Raw genomic sequence first — 17,069 nt, 5'->3', positions numbered from 1 at the left:
TAATGATGGCTTCCTCTGCCATCAACTACACATGTTCCACCTTCCCTGTAGGTTTTGAATCGAGTGCATCTGAGCTGAGCCATTCTGCTACAGCTGTGGTCGAATCGCTTCGTGTACCTGGCAGGAGAGCGGGCAGGAGTTGGATTTTCGAGGTTTGGGGTAAAAGACGTTACCTTTCTCTGCTGCACCCCTGTACGCATAGTCCCGAAGGCGCTGGGTACAGCCGCGAGATGTATCTGATGCCACGATCGTGACCTCCTCTCGCCTTCCTGGGGCTCCTGCCTTTAACTTCCGTCCGAAGAAGGAAAACACAAGAGCGGCGCATTATCGCCGCCCCCCGGGGGATTCTTCGGCCCTGCCCCCGGCCGAGCTCCGCCGGGAGCAGGCGCTTTTCCCGCACCCGCTGCCGCCTCAAGAGCCGCCGAGGCGGGTGAGAGAGGAGAACCCCGAACTCCCCGCGGGGTCTGCGGGGCTCCGCTCTCCACGTGGGCCCGCCCCGCCCGCCCGTCCCTCCCCCCCTCCCGCCCGTCCCTCCCCCCTCGCTCCGTCCCTCCCCCCCTCGCTCCTTCCTCCCCTCCTGGCAGCGCCGGGTGACTAATTTCTGTCATATGACTGTGACACCGAATGGAGCGGGGCGGGCGGAACTAGCCGTGGCGAGGGGACGGCGCTGCGCGGAGCCCAGCGGCTCGGCGGCGGGGGCAGCGGCGGCGCCCCAAGATGCCGCCCACCCTCTTCCAGAAGCTCTTCAACAAGAAGCACGGGCTCATCTCCCCGACCAGGGACGCTCGCGACGACTGTGTCTTCAGGTAACCGGGACGGGGCCGCGCTCCTCCCCTGCCCCAAACTTCTGCGCCGAGCTCCGAGCTCCCTCCGCCGCCCGGAGGACGCGGGGGCTGGCAGACTTCGGCAGCTGCTCAGCGACGTGCCCCGCTCCCCCCAGCCCCGGGGGATCCGTCCCCCGCCCTCCGGGGGAGCGCCGGGGCCGCCCCGGCCGGGCCCCTCCGGCGGGCGCGGGGCGGGAGTCCCCCGGGACCGCCACGTCGGGGCTGCCTCGGTGCCTCCGCTCGGCTGCCTCCGCTGCCGGGGCCGCCGCTCCCAACGCCGGGCCGTGCCTCGCCCCCAGCCCGCGGCTGCCTCCCCTTCCCCGGCGTGTGTGGGGCCCCAGTCCCCGCGGGTCCCTCGGGGGATGTCCGGGGGACGGCGACAGGCGGGCAGGTCCCCAGGGAGCAGCCTCAGGAACGGGGAGAAAACGTGAAGTTTTGGCCAAGAGAGGAGTCGGGCTTTTCGTGAAATTCGTTATGCTCTGACCTCAGTAGCACCGGATCAGCTGAGCGGGGTCAAGCTCAGGAGGGGGAGCAGGGCAGCCCGAGGGGCCGGGTGGGCTCGCACGGCCCGGGCCTGTGGGGGCCAGGGCAGGGAGAGGCTGCGTTCGGGTGCTCTGCGGGGCCTGGGGCTCGCCCGGGGCCTCCGCGGGCTGGTGTGCTTGGAAACAGGTAGTTTCTGTGCTGTTGCACGCGTGAATAATGGTCACGCTCGAAAGAAATGCCGTGTCTGCGTCCTGGCAAAGAGAGAACCTGCAATATTCTTTTAAACTGTAGTTTGCCACCTGGATGCAAATACAATCTGCTTCATTAGAAAGAGTTACGCGCTTCTTGAAGCGCACTTCTAACTGTGTGATGAAGCTCTCCTTCCACCCGCTGCCTTGAAATTTACTGCCTACAAATGATCAGCCCTTGGGCTGCTCTCTAACGGGAGATCTCTGACTGATGGGCTTCATTTTCTGTGGTGGGATACCCCTTTTAACTGCAGTATTTAGCAGTTTAGATGGATAATAGTGTATCTGCAGTTACCTAAGCACAAGGGTTTTCAAAAAATATTGATGGGACTATATGAGTCCTCAAGGAGTCAAGACATGCTCCTGGACCTTACCTGGAGCTCACACAACTTTTGAAGACACTGATCAGAGCTGCTTGCACACCTCTTGATATTCACTGTGGAGGTGAATCCTTTTTTAAATGATCTTCTCTAAGAAACAAAACGTTTTAATGATGTTGATGTCATCTTATTTTCCAAATCATCTTAATACTGGACCAGAGGCCTTGGTGGGGAAGAGAAGGAGTACTAGGACTGCTCTGTATAATTGTCGTGCCTTTTGCCTTGCCTTCATGATGGGTTTGTCTAGAGACTGGTGCTTCATGCAACAGCTGCAGTGCAGACCTGGGGCATAAATGTGGGGATCCACACCCGTGTTGAAAGGAGGAGAGTGAGTACTTGGCAAGGTCTTTGCTTCCCTCGTCATCTGTATCATTCTGTGCCAAACTGGGTCTGAAATTTATAGTGCTGTTTTGTTTTGTGATGTGAACTGTCAACTGGTAACTGGTGAATTTGCAGTTGGGGTTTTTTTTGGTGGACCCACAGGTATAATTTGCAGGGAAAGGCTGATGAGGCTCTGGGAAGGGTGGGAGATCCAGCTCTGACTTAGAAGAACCAAGTAGTATTTTTGAAGACTAATACAGATGCTTTCTAGGCATATTGCCTAACAGCTGCTTTCATTTTCCAAATGGGGCTAAGTTTGTAGCTAAAATCACAACTAGTGAGGATTATCAATTCCTGGTGAAACTTTCAGATAATGTACAAAATAGAGACTGTTATTTAGGACAGCTGAGTCTTTGGATGCTGGAAACATGCACTTTAGAGTTTAGGCTGTTGCTGGTTCCAGTGAACCTGAATGCAACAGCCTCATCAATTCCATTGGTACAAGGTGATGTTTTACGGATTGATAAATTGTATCTGTTTACAGCCTTAATAACAGAGCATTTCCCAAATATTCTGAGCGCTGTTATTTCTGTCTCTCTTCCCTTTGAAAGATTTGGTCTCTTATTGAGGAGACTGTGTAGAACAACCATAAAAATGCATAAATTCTGTAATTATATTTTGTGAATAATATGCACTTGGAGAGAAAAACCCAACTATTCTGGCAATGACATTAGTATAGCAGAACATTTAAGGATGATTTTGCCACTCTTTTTTTTTTACTATGAATATATTTTGCATTTTTATGAGGCTTATTGTGAAAATTCATCAGTTCTACTTATCTGACCTTACACTGTTTCAAAAATAAAACACTGCTTTTCAGAAGAAGCATTTTGTTTAGTTGTTGATTTGTTTGTGGTAGGTTTTTTTTTTTTTTTTTTTTTTTCCTGCCAAGAATCTCTTTCTGTGCTGGGAGTATGTGAAATTTTGTGAGCCTAGGTCTAGCCAGACTGTGTAAAACCCTTCAGGACTAGGTGCTGGAGAAGTTAACAGGTTTAGTAATGGGACCAGTAAGTTAGCAACACTAAAATGGGACCAGTAATTTAGCAACTGTAAAATATTTGCTGAGGTGCCAGTTTGCCATTTATATATTTTTTTAATATATATATATGCAGTTTATTTTACAGAAGAAACTTTAGGAAATCACAGCAGATCCACTACTTGTTAGTTTTTTAGCTCTTCCATTTAATGCAGGGCAATTGGCAGACTTGGCCCTTAGACTGAAATCTCTTGGTACAGCTTGACATTCACATGGTGAGTAAGAATATTCAAATTTTAGTGGTAAAATCTGTTGACAAGAAACACAGAAACACCTGCAAGTATTCTAGGAGGGAAGAGTCAAGCCCTTAAATTCCAAGATGTAGAGTACCTGCTGTCTACTGCAAATAATACTCACATGAGTGGATTTTCCCTCAGGGTTACTATTACTATAAATAGAATCTCTTGGCCATATTGTAGCATCTGGCACAGGCTGCTGCTGGTGACAGGAGAGCTCAGCCCAGGCTTGGGCTGTTACAGTTATTAGGAAAATAAAATTTCACGTAAGCAGTTTTCTAGAATTATAGAATCAAAGTATTCCTGCTGTAAAAATACGTAAAGGTGTTCACATGAGCTGTAAGCTGTATGTGTCTGAAATGGAAATACACTTTAAAATAGTAAATAAATGAACCCTGTTCCAGTAAAATAGAAATAATCTTACAAAAAACTTCCTTAAATTAAGCAGAAGCAGCCATGCATTTCTGCTGTATATTATATGGGCACACAAAACATTCCACTGGACGTTTACATTAGTGACTGTCACAGATAGTGATTTTCAGCTGCTGTGTCTTTCTTGGCTCTCCAGGGATCCACTTCAGCCCTCTGGAGAAAAGGGAGCTGGTAGGTCACTGAAAACTCAACCAGCTTTTTGTTCTTCAAAATGGGCTCAGTAGATTTAGCCCAAAGCTCAGTAAATTACCAAGAGGGCTGAGGCTTTATATCCTTGTCAAGATGTGTGTAGTGCAGTATTTCCAATGGTAAATACAGCTGCAAGGACTGCAGCAGAGTTTCTGCAGGAGAGTATGTGTGTTGGGATCCTGACTGGACTTGGAGCGCTATTAGTATGTGGCAGGGGGAGAGGGATGGTCTTGTAACACTGCACTATGGGACTTGCACATTTCGGGGCTGTATGTAGGAGGGAAACTCAGTGGGGATTTTTTCCATCTTATGTATAAAGTTCAAATACTCATTCCCTTCTGTCTCTAGACATCCTGCCTCCCTAGCTGGAGGATAGAGGGATTATTAATCAGAAGTTCTTTTTACACTACAGCTCACTAAAAGCCTCAGTGTCTTTTTTTAAATTTTAATCTAGGGAGCTCTAAAGAACCATCTCATTCTGAGGGGCGTTCCACTGATGTTTGCAAACTCTGTTTTGCTCTTGTTAAAGCAGCTGTTGTAGAGGTACTGCTGTGTGGTGATTGTTCAAGCTTGACAGAACCCCTTCCAGTTTCAAGTTTCACCAGCTGTGGTGGGTATCTTTGGGCACATTCTTCCTTTAGGACTTTGCTTTGGTTATTTACGTATTTTTGAGAATGAGTGCTGTTTTGCAAGCTGGGAGATTCAGGAATAAATAATTTTAAATGTTCTTTATTATGGAGAAAGCCATTTTTTGTCATCCCGGAAATGTGCTTTCTTGGGGTCTTCTAGTAATATGTGCTGCTCCTTTATTTGAGAGGATAGTTTGCCAGGTTCCTGAGATAGGAAAGGCCTCAGGCTGACTGCAGAGTAGTATTTCCTGAAATCTGTCTAGGCAAGCATTCCCTGTCAGCCCAGACTCTTTCTGTTCTCTGTGGCAGTGAGTTTAAGTGGTATCCTGAGATGTTTCCTTTCACATCATTTTTGGCAGCGGCATTCATCAAGGGAATGCAATAAACCTAGAGTTGGAAATGGGTAGCTTGATACAGAGATGCTTCATGAGCCAGTTCCTCTGCAGAGCTATTGTTCTTGCACAGTAAAAATGCTACATGCTTTCTTACAAAGGCATAATTGCTTCTTGAACCAGAGGTTAATTTCTTGAAATAAAGTGCAAAGAGACTCAGAGACATTTATTAATGTGTAGCCAGGGACTACTACAGCTTTTTAAAGTGGAGGCTGGAGTAAGGTGAAGGAGGAACACAAAAGTTATCTTTATACTGGTATTTCCAGTCAAAAGTTTTACCCACAGAACTTTATTCTCAGGAGCAGGTAGCTTTGTGTACAGCTTGGCTGAGCCCAGGGAAGCAGATCTCTTGCCAAACTGTGTCAGTTCTTGGGAGCAATGCAGCCAGCAAATTCCTGATCCTAATAGCTCTGCATAAGGCTTTTTAAAGCTGTTCCTCAGCAGTGCATCAGGCCAGCCTGACCAAAACCTGTTATTAATGAAGCAGCATGTTTTATGTTTGTTCATTTCTGGCATTCTGCAAGGCTTTTTGTCAATATTTGTAAAACCTCCTGGAATTTCACCACCTCAAATCTATCTTCCAAAAGAGCGTTAGCTGAACCCTATTTTGTAATAGCTCCAGCTTTTATCTTTTTCACTTACCTGATGAGTTTAAAAAGCTTTCGTGCCATAATTTTTAAGACTATTCAAATTCTTAAACATCTAAAATGTTACTGTGCTTTTATTAAGTTCATTTCTGCCTTTTAATGTCCTTTTAAGTTTTGCTTTTTTGTAAAAATCCATCTCTTCTGTAATGTCTGGAAGAGTATGGTTTTGGCTATTTGGTGCTTTCATTAGCTTGAGTGTACCAACTTTTAATAAATACTTCACTTTGATTTATGCACAGTTTTCTCTATGCTATGATGACTTTGGCTTGTGTTTTGAAATATATCGCTGTTTTCTAAAGTACTTCTTTGTGCCAAAATCTGTTTTGCATTTCCTGTCACGTAAGTTTTTATGTACCTTCCAATGCTTAAAGTCAATTTTCATCTTGGAAACAGAGACATACAAGCTACAAGATTCCACTAAGCACCTCTGGAACTTGGAGATAGTTTTGATAATTTCTTCTGAAAGGGCCACCCTCCAAGCCCTCCTTGCCACCATTCTCTAGGTCTCCCAAGTGCTTCTCCAGGTAGGAATGTGGTGCTCCTAAAACACGCAGCATGTCCTTTAAAATTAGGTGCTAGCTTTGAATAAAGCTGCAAGCTGAGTCTGTACAGTGACTGAAGGAGTTGATAATCAGAGGGTTGGCAGTCCATCCAGTGATTATTTACTCATATTATCACCAGATCTGAAGGAATTAACTTGGATTGATATTCCCAGCATGCTAGGTGCATGTGAGTGCAGAGACTGATGAAATAATTTGAAAACTGTTGGGGTGCTTGTGTCTGCCTGGCTTTGTGCCTTGGGAAGTTTTTCCCTGCTCTGGTGGGAACTCTGCCTAGCCCTTGCTTCACCTTGGCTTCTTCCCATCACCTGTGGAACAGGGAACATGAACAGTGAAGTGAAAAAACCCTCTGCTCATTTTTTTCTCTAGTTTTTTAGCAGGAGGTAAAGCTCATTACAAAATGAGCTAACAGGTGAAAGGTCACCCTTGCTGCCTTTCCTGCTGGCATGTCTTATGGTGGCTGGGAGCTCGTGGTGACTTGAGAATTTGGCATCACGAGGCTGCCCTGCACGTCCTGGCCATCATGAGGTCAGCTCTGTCAGAGCACACTCTGCTTCCTCCCAGCCTGTGGCATCGCTTCTTCCCTATGGGATGGCCTGGGTTGTCTGGGGATAGCTGCAGTCTCCTGCCTCACCGAGCAGCCCTTGGAACAGTCACTTTCTTGGTTTCCCTCCCTGCATTTCAACTCCTTCCTCGAACTTAGAAATCTTTTTGAGGAGAGGTTGGAGTGAGTGAATCATGTACGTATAGATATACTCAAGTGGAAATGCTTCTTTACACTTGGGTTACACTGGCAAGTGTTGTAAGGAGGTGTTTCTACAAACTCTTGGGTTCTGTTTCTTCCCTTTCCTACTGCAGGTAAAATCATGAGGCATGAGGATGTACCAAGAGCATGGGGTGTATGTACCTGATTGTGCACTGTGAGGTCGTCTTCTTTTCTGAAACAATTCCACCACTCGTTTTCAGGTGACTGAGGGTGTGTTTACATGTCTCATGTTACAAACCTTGCTGACTTGGGATGATCAGCTCCTCTGGTTGATTGATAGATTGTCCTTGTGTTTTCAAAGGGCTTTATCCCTTGCTCTGTGTATGCTTTGAGTTAGCGTATGCTCATGGTGACAGCTTGGATGAATCCAAGCTTCTGTTCTGGAATAAACTGGTCCAGTGTGACTTGGAGCCTGAAACTTGTGTTGTAATTTTGGCTGAATGCTGTAGGTGACCACTTCAGCAGTGTGTTTTACGAGTGGAAAGTAAAGCACGTGGTGGTTTCATGCTCAGCGGTTGTGCTGCCTCCCAGTGCTGCATCTGGAGCTGAATGTCTGCAGGATCACATGTTTGTGAGTAACGTTAGGAAAAATGCAGAACTCAGTTGCAGCACTGAATCCACAGTGTGGTTGTGCTGGGCTTCCAGAATCAGCCAAGAGCAGAATTTGTCTCTGAGGACTTGAAAAATTTTGTGTTTGTGGTGTTAGATAGAGAACCTTAATGTGTAAAATATCCGCTGGAGGAGAAAAGTTATGCCCATTAAAAACAGGAAACAGTTTTATTAATCAGTAATTGGTTTGCTAGTGCACCGGCTGTTCTGTTCCACCTTACAGTGAGTAGTAGCAGAATTCATATAGGGGAAATATTAATATATGGGAAATATATTTGAGCAAAATACATGTGATTCTCTTGTGCCTAAGGAATGTGACCATAAACACTACATTCAGTCACTAATTTCTAACAGTACCTGCCCAAATATGTTCTGCTTCATAGACAGGTGAGTGGTTATTATGTAGTCTTTGTATTGAAAAGGATTTATTTATTTTTACAACAATGCATGGTTAACAATGTTGCTTAGTGCTCAACTGAAGCTCTGCACATTTGCGTAAACAATCTTTTTCTTCTCTGAAACTGATAGCTTCTGAAGATACTATTATTCAGAACACAATATGCTGCAGAGAAACTTGTTCAAACATGTGAATTGCGGCACAAAATACTCCATGAGCTACATCTAGAGTATTAACAGTGCATGTATGTGAGGTGCATCTGCAAGTAAAATATGCTTGTAATGAAGTTTTTTGTCTTTTCTAATTTCATAGCTCTTATCAAGCAATTAAACCTTTGGACGCAAACAGTTTGGCTGTATGTAAAAAATTTTTATATTTAGCAGTCTTGTCTGATGCTTTTGGGTTGATAATCTGGATATCTTCCAGCTCTTGTATATTATCTGTCTTTGAAACTCTGGCCTTGAAAGAACCCATTTTGTACAGGTGGAGGACTCTGCAGTGCTGCCAGTGTCAGTAACAACAATCCTGGCTGTAGGTACCCCCTGCCCACGTGAACAGGGTTAGCTGTACCCAAGTGTGGGCCTGCAACAGCCCCTGCTGATAGCAGTGAGCTTCAGGCATGAGAATGATCCATCACCGCTGGTCCTGCTCTGTTTCTCCAGGATCGCAACATCCTCAGTAGTCATTTTGGTCTAAAATGAGTAAAATACGTCACAGAAACAATCACATTTCCTTTACTCTGGGTACTGATCATGCCCTGTGCATTAATGGTGTTTCATGCCCCTCCAGATCTGTGTGTGCCTCACTCTCAGCATTTTCAAATGTTTTTTCCCTTGCTCCAGCTAAAATGTCAGCAAAACATAAAATTTGTAATAGTACCAGAAACCTTATACTCTTCCAGTTTGTGTGATATAGAGCTGGGAAGAAACGGTAGCCAAATTACAGTTCTCTTCCATCTGTTTTAGTTGATAAATGAAGAAATTTTGAACGCAGTTCAGCCCTGACTTTAGATCCTGGCTATGTGCCTGTTTAAGCCGGAGTAGTATCTTCACCCCAGTTCCTGTGTCATTTTCCACTCAAAGAGAGAGAAGGTAAATGGTTTGAGCATTGCTCAGAGGAACTGTTGCTTTGCTATATGCCTTCTTATTTTTATTTTAGCCTCAGGAGCTATGGAAATGGTGGCTCAAGGAGTGCAGTACTTGGCCTTGCACTCCCCTTAGTAATTTCTAAACCTTTTGATTGACTTCAGTCGTGTCTGGTGGAGACTGTGAGAACAGAAGTCTGAGTGAGCTGAGTTTCTCTAGTAAAAATGCTGTGGGTGCTGTTGCGTGCCTCCTGCGCTTTGGTACCTGTGAAGCTCTGAGCTGGCTGCACCTCGTCTATTCCTGTTTCAAATGGCCACGTCCATGGGGACAGCCACAGTATGGGCATGTTGGAGGAAGACAGTAGTCATGTGGTTCCATAGTTTGCCCTGCATAGGTTGCAGGGGACAGCCTCAAGAAAGGTCAGTCCTGGACTACTGCGAATACCAGAATATCAAAACCTCTGTCAGCTGAATTATTTTGCTTTCTGATGAGTATTAAAGCACACACTGTCTGCTACATAACCACATTTCTCTTGTTTCATGCATGTCCCAAGTTAAAATCAGGCCTCCAAAGCCTGTGTGCTCAGCACTTAGTTTGCCACGTTTGTGGGTAGTTATGGAAGGCTTCAGTCGGGCAGAAGGTAACACATCACGTGTGAGGAGTTCAATGGGAAATGAATGAGATTCTTGACGAGTATTTTTGCACTCTCCCCACGCCACCCCCGTGCAGCCTTACCTAGAAAATGTTCTTGCCGTTTGGAGACTTGGCTGAATGGTTTGTTTACTCCTTTTCATGAAACTTGACACCAGAAATTTGTAGCAAAAAACTGTGTTAGTTCAGGTGTTAATGAAGAATGGGTGCAGATGATAAGCTGTGTGGTTGGGTGTGCAGGAAACAGGCGGGAGGGTGTGCTCCTTCTCAGAAGCTTGTTCTAGTTGAATGACGTTATCTGAACATCTGAGAAGCTCTTAGGGACAAAGTCTGCCAGAATTTTCTTGTTCCTACGGGAAAAATAACAGTATTACCCCTTAAGACAGAGTTAAAGAAATGCCTCAAATGTCAGGACAGTGAATTGGCTTACAATGCTGTGTTTCTATTTAAAGGCAGCCCAAACTCTGACATAGAACTTAAATAGTCAGACAGAAAAAGGTGGTTGGTTTTTTCAGTACTTAAATGTTTCAGCTGCTCTGAGTTACTGGAAATTACTCTACTTGCTCAGTAGAAAAGGAAATTGTTCTACTGACAGCATGGAGTACTAAGAAGCTGTGAAAATGAGCATGGTGGTTTCTTAACTGGGTATATTTACTAGTCATATAAGAGATACTAATCATGAACTTTCCAAAACATATAATAAAAATGTATGGAAATAAAAAAAAAAGAAAATCAAAGCAGCTTTAAGTTCTTTTGAGGCTATAACAGAATTTTTTCTTTGCATAAAGAAATATTTATCAAACTTTCTTCAGATAAGCTAAAATACCATTTTGTAATAAGACTAATTTATTTTACTTTTAATAGGGTTTTTTTTTTCCATACTATCTTTTGTGCAGTTTTCAACAAAGGAATAATTTTGGTTAGCCTGAGTATGTAGCTATTTTAAAATGTGTCATCAGATTTTAGTTTTCAATTGAAGAATGCCCAGAAACTGCTAGGTAGCTTATGTTTGTGTGTTGCGTAAGGCTTTTTCTCACTTCGGGGTCAAAAGACAAGACACCAGGTATTATAGGTTTTGTTGGTTTGGGATTTTGTTGTGTTTTTGCCCACCTGGATTTAGTATATACTCATTTAAACACTGGTCTTTTTTACTAGTAGCTAGCAGGACAAACCAGCTGAATTGCACTCAGGAGGTGACATTAGTCTATGCCCACATTGGAGAAAAAATCCATGCAAGATAATGTAAGATTCAGTAATGGCAATTGTTCTCATCTGTATGGATTGAGAAAACAGAGGAGAAGAAAATATACAGGGAAGAGGGAGTTTGACAAGAATTTGTTTTTTGTATGAAACTTAAAAATTAAGGCAAATACCAGTAGCCCAGTTCTATGAAGTCCTCAGCATCCTCACTGGGGTTTGAAGGCTTTCAGTGCCAAAGCCTTGGGCTTTGCTAAAGGATATTCATGCTGGAAGAAAAAAGATCACAAGAGCAGGAAAGACCTCACTGTTAGATCTGTCACATGTATGTATATATTTGTCTGTGTCAGACAAAATACATATATCTGTATATTTCAAAATATACCCGGGTGCCTTCATTTGCCATCATGGCTCTGAGTGTGCAAACACCTGTCTCACCTCACAGCAATCAGGATACCACAAAGCAGAAACCTTGCTCAGCTGTTGTCTGTAAGAGAAGAACTTTGGTGTTTCCCCCAGCTGTGAGACAGGTAAATTCATTATCTGTGTGCAGATAATGCACTGCACTGTGTAGACAAGCCTAAATTGCTGTAATGTAACACTGGGCAGACTCCTTTGCTTCTTAGATCAGAACCATAATGCTAAGATTTTTGCGATTTTGGGGGCTGATAGATGCTGTATAAATACAAGCATTTTGGAGTTGTCCTGTGTACAGAAGGTTACAAAGGTACATGTGCAAGTGTAGTTGGAAGCACTTGTATGATGCTGTGATTACATACATACATTTTACAGGATTTAGTGGTTTTATGGGCATGGTGGTATTCAGTCAAAGGTTGGACTTGATGATCTTGGAGGACTTTTCCAACTTTAGTGATTCTGTGATTCATTTTGCTTGGGATGTTTTGTTCCTTGTAGTGTTCTCCCTCATTGTCACTGTCCCTGCTTGGTGCTCTGCTTCGGGAACTTGTATTTACACACATGTACTCACACACAGAAGAAGAGAATTAATGACCATCTCGCTTTACCTTCTGTTCTTCTGTTCTCTTCTTAGTGTTGTCCTGTCTGAGGCCTGCAGTGCTGCCTCTCCCCTCTGAAGGGTTCCCCTCGGTGCTGTGCTGTCCCTTCCTCCTTCTGCCACAAGCAGTGGGATGCATCCTGTTTGGGGTTACTGCTGTGTCACATCAAGTGATGTGCATGAGAAGGGGAAGGGGAAAGGGAAACAAAAGGCCAAGGGAGTGATTACTTTGGCTTACTTACAGCTCCTTTAAAAAGACCACGAAAAAATGACCCAACAAAAATAAACCAGTCCAAAATGTCCTGGTGGCATTGACAGCTATTGCTGTCCAGCATGTGAGCCTTTCTTTCCTCTTGATGCAGTGGAATAAACAGCTTTGTGTAGTGCTGTGGCTGGTTCACAGCAGGTTACCTGCAGCCCTAGGCTGCTTCGGGTTCCACATTTTAAGGATGCTCATGTGGACAGACTGAAATCTGCTGGCAAGCTGTGGTGGTTGGGAGTGTGTGGAATTATGTTCACATCAACTCCATTACTACCAGCAAAAAGGGGTTTATTGAACATACAGTAAATATACATATATATCTTGATTAAGTAAAGCCTCTCCCAGTGGAACAATGTAGGTTTTATCAAGTGATTCTGTTGATTCTGTCAGGCAGAGCTGGTTTGGACTGTGTGTTCCAGCTCAGTTCCGTGATAAGGAAGGTGTGTGTTTGGAGTGAGGTTTTTTTCAGTGCTGATACCCAGGGAGGGCATGTTGAGCTGAACCTGGAGTTTCTTTATCAGAGACAAAGATTTTAGCAGTAAGAAAAGTTCTGGGGCATGTAAGGGCTGTGTTCAGCTGATGCTCAGAGCTGCCATGTATCTGTCATGTGGGGTTCTCAGTAACACTTGACTAATTCAGTTTTTCTGCTGTGGAAAATCCCTCTAGATGGATAGTCGTGTTGAAGAGCTTGGGCAATGGCCAGTCCTACATTGTATTTTGCATTCCTACCATTCTTGGAAACCCAAAACCATGAGCTTGTAGTGAGACTTAGAAAACCGAAGGGGATGGCAGAGAGCCTGAGGATACAGAGCTCCTTGTGGCAGTGAGCAAAGCACAATGAAGCAAACTCAGTAGAGCTCTGTGTTAAGTTTGGTTTAAAGGTTGAGCAGGTCTTAGCTGATAGCTAAATGCATTTCTACACGTTCTTCTGCTGTGGGGAACCAAAGTGTTTAGGACCTCACAGTTCCAGTGCATTTGCTTGAAGGTGCCAGGCTGCTCCGTTATTCCATCAGTTTGTATTTTTTTTTCCAATGTTAAATGAAGTTGTGGCTTGTTCAAGCATCTGATTTTTATTTGTCCTCATGTCCTTATGAGTTACATAAAAGTGAAGTCAGGGAACGTCTTTAGTGTCTGCTCTATATAGATCTACCTGAAATAGTTTCAGGTCACCTTTACATGCTTAATTTGGAAAACACTTGAGCAGCCTGACTCTTGCCTTGGAGAATTGAGCAGTCTAGGGTCCTCACAGTAGTCTTGGGACCCTTGCAGTATCTGCACAGATCAGGATCTCATCCCTTCTGCAAATTAAGTAGGGGCCTGTTTGACTCGTAGAGCCAGTAAGGGAGGGATGTTCAGTGCATGGGCTGGAGCCAAGTCAGAAAAGTCGTCCCTCCTGAAAAGCAGCTGTAGGATAGATCCAGTCCACCTAGATATTCGTTAGTGTTATTTGGCAGATCTATGAAATCATTCCTAATTGTTTCAGGTTTGGAGCCTGGCAATAGCCTTGAAATACAGTGAACTTGATGGTTAGTGGTTTTGAAGGTTAACTAAAGGGATGGGTTAAAGTCCTCTGGGCTTATGGCAGCAGGTAACCACTCTGTGTGCAGAAAGATTGTAGAATTGAGCCACATCAGACATTTGAAGGTGTTGGAGGATGCTTAGATGGCAAGTGACCAACACTGGTGTCAGGCAGTTGTTGATTCATGGGGAGTATCTATCATTAGGACTTGTGGGATGTTGGTATAAATGAGCATCATGTACAGATAGGACAGTCTGGGATTTCATTCCATAGATATGAATTTCTTATACTTGTTTGTGTAATCATCCTCTGTCTTTAGTTTGCAGTTGTTCCTGTGTAACTGAGATGGGATTTTGGTGAAAGCTGATGGGGGCAGTAAGACTGAGTCAGAACTGTGCTTAGGCATGTGCTGTAAGTCTAAGTAGTTTGGTTGCTCCCAATGAACCCTCTCATGTGCTTAGCACTAGGCATGTGTTTTAAATAAGTTGTAAAATCTACACAAATGAGGAGGGTGAGACTGAAAGCAGACAATATTTAAAATCAAAGGTTTAGGGGGTCGTATTTTTCAGGAAAAAAGCTTTTGGCATTTAATGCATTTCAATGACACACTGAGCTTCAATGTCACCTTCATGGGAAAAATTGTCATCATATATTAATTTTATGTGACTGTCTTGGTAAATGACGTGGTAACACAGCAAGCTAAAGTTCACTGTAGTCCTCTACAACCCCAGAATTTGGACTGAGAGCAGCATTTTGGGATTATCGCTACATCAGACCTTGTTTGAACTAAGTACATATAAATAAGTGTCCACCAGCTTTTTCTACTATACACAGTTTGTGAAATTGCTTTACCATGTCCTGAAAATTTCTTTGATATTTTTAAAGCCTGTTGCTATGGTAACCAGACCCCATAACAGAAAAGCTTTCTGGTACTAAGGAGGCCAAGAAATTCATTTAACAGGAATAAAGCCACAGAAAAATAGCTTGTATTCTTTTTCCAAAAGCAAACAAACCCCAGAAGAAAGCCTGATATTCTGAAGCAGCCTGGACCTGGATTATCAGATGGAAGGGGACACTGCTCTCAGGGCTTCAGAGCTTGGCCAGGGACCTCACCCTTTGGACACTTGTGCTGGTCCTGACTCTCACAGGCGAGAATAATCAGGGAATTCACAAGCATCTTTCTCTGAAATAATACATATTTCTTTTTTTACCTTTTTTTTTTTTTAATATGGAAAGGTTGAAATGATGTGATGGATTGGTTTATGGGCAAGAAAACACAAGTTTTGCTTCTGAGAACTGGATGTCCCTTTTGTGCTTTGCTAATGCAGAAACTGGCAGAACAGGCATTACTTTTTCTTTGACGTTGGGGCTTGCAGCCCTGTTTTCTTGTGTCTCATGACTGAGTGAATCAACACCTAATTAAGCAGTCACATGAGGGACAGAGCAAAATGCTGTTCAGGCACTGATCCCTGTGAATCTTCAGAGGGTAACTACTTACATCTGTCTTCCTCCTTTTCCAAGGAACCCTGAACAGCTGCAGCTCTGCTTTTTTTGCCTTTTTTGTTTGTTTTTTTTTTCTTTTCCCGAGGAAAAAGAATAGCACGTAGACCTTGGCTAAAGCAATGCTCCCTATGCAGATAAATGAGACCTGGGGTAGGGGGAAGGAAGACCAGGGAGTACTCAACAAAATCTTGAGGAATGGGAATGATTTGAGTTCGTGCTGGGGATGACTTAGCTGAAAGCCTGAAGGTATAGTCCTGGTGCGTTTGACACTCCTGGAAATTTAACTGAAAATGTGAACGTTGGGCGAGGAAGTTGGGAGTGATCTGTGGGCTTTCTTTATATTTTTAGTATTAGCTCTAATTTTACCACTTGCAGCTCCTTATGAGGGTCCATAACAATTGCTTTCCATCTCTGAGTGAAAAATACTTGTGTGGGGATTTATTGGGCTCTCAATTATCACTCAGTCACAAGTGCAGCAACCTTAATCAGTTACAGGACCGTGGCCTGCAGCCAAGGAATGCTCCAAGCCCCATGCTGCCTTGCCTACGCCAGATGACTTTCACCACCAAGGCAGTATTTTTTCCCCTTATAAAACTCACAAAACAAGTATTACAGGATGTTTTAATCAGCATAAGCAGATGTCTCCCTGCACCCCGACACAGCGGAGGCTCCCAGGTCATGCACAGGGCTGTGCAGCAGGTGCCAATGTCTGCAGCCAGAGGTTTTGTGGCTGTCATGTGCTGGCACTGGAGGTACCAGTGTTTTGGGCACTCCATGGAGTGGCATTTCCAGGATGGAGGTATCCTGGCTGCCTGCGGCCAGACCGGGGCTTTCAGGGTGGAAAAAGCGAGGTCTGGGCAGATGCCCTGACCTACTGTCTCCTAGCACCCTGGGCACAGCATCACCCACCCTGGTACAGCTCGCAGGTTAAAAAGCATGACAAAAAAAAGAGCAGCTGTTTACATTCTAGTCTTTTAGCCTTTCAAAATGTATTTATTTTTAGATGTATCTGTCTGATTTTAAAAAAAGCTTATTTAGGTGTGTTGCTTGGTGCAAGAATCAGCTGATGTGTCAGGCATACCTAGAGCACACCAGCAGTTCAGTTATGCACCTTGCAGCTTTTCTCTTAATGTCTCCTGAAGTAATATATTGAAAATCTCAGTTTTCAGTAGGGTAAAAATAATAAAACTGCCATAGTCCTTATGGTTTCTGGGAAGTACATGGAAATAAAAGCCATAAAGACATTCTAAGCTGAAGATAAATACAGGGAATTCAATATTTGTCTATTTAAAAAATGAAAATTTAGGAGTATTCAGCCAAAGTACTCTTATTCCATCAGGAATCTTTCAAGGGTTTATTGTTATTAACATTATGGTTGATAGCAATAGTGGAGCTATGGTGATCCCTCTAAGGTGTCTTCATTTTCATGACAAGAGAGGTCTTGCAGTCAACCTTGACTCTCATTTGTCTTTTCTCTTCATTGTCTCATGTATTAATATGCACAATTTCCAAAATAAAAAGCATCAATTCACCATTTAGTTCCCTAAGCAAACTTTGCAGTTGATAAATCTGAGCTTGTGAGCTTGATTTTGTTTTGTCAAGTTAGTTTTGTGTGTGGATATAAGGAT

General features: G+C 43.8%; 1 protein-coding gene across 1 annotated transcript in view; it reads left to right on the top strand.

Annotated features, from left to right (window-relative positions):
* The first annotated feature begins 619 nt into the window (after positions 1–619).
* Positions 620–17,069, top strand: part of FNIP1 (folliculin interacting protein 1) — a 65,119-nt gene continuing 48,669 nt past the window's right edge. The window contains 1 exon segment of the mRNA XM_032124781.1: positions 620–806. Coding sequence (XP_031980672.1) covers positions 718–806 — 89 coding nt within the window. The 5' untranslated portion in view covers positions 620–717.

The sequence above is a fragment of the Corvus moneduloides genome, chromosome 15, assembly GCF_009650955.1.
Source record: "Corvus moneduloides isolate bCorMon1 chromosome 15, bCorMon1.pri, whole genome shotgun sequence".
Taxonomy (NCBI): Eukaryota; Metazoa; Chordata; class Aves; order Passeriformes; family Corvidae; genus Corvus; species Corvus moneduloides.
This window is presented reverse-complemented; position numbering and strand designations above follow the sequence as displayed.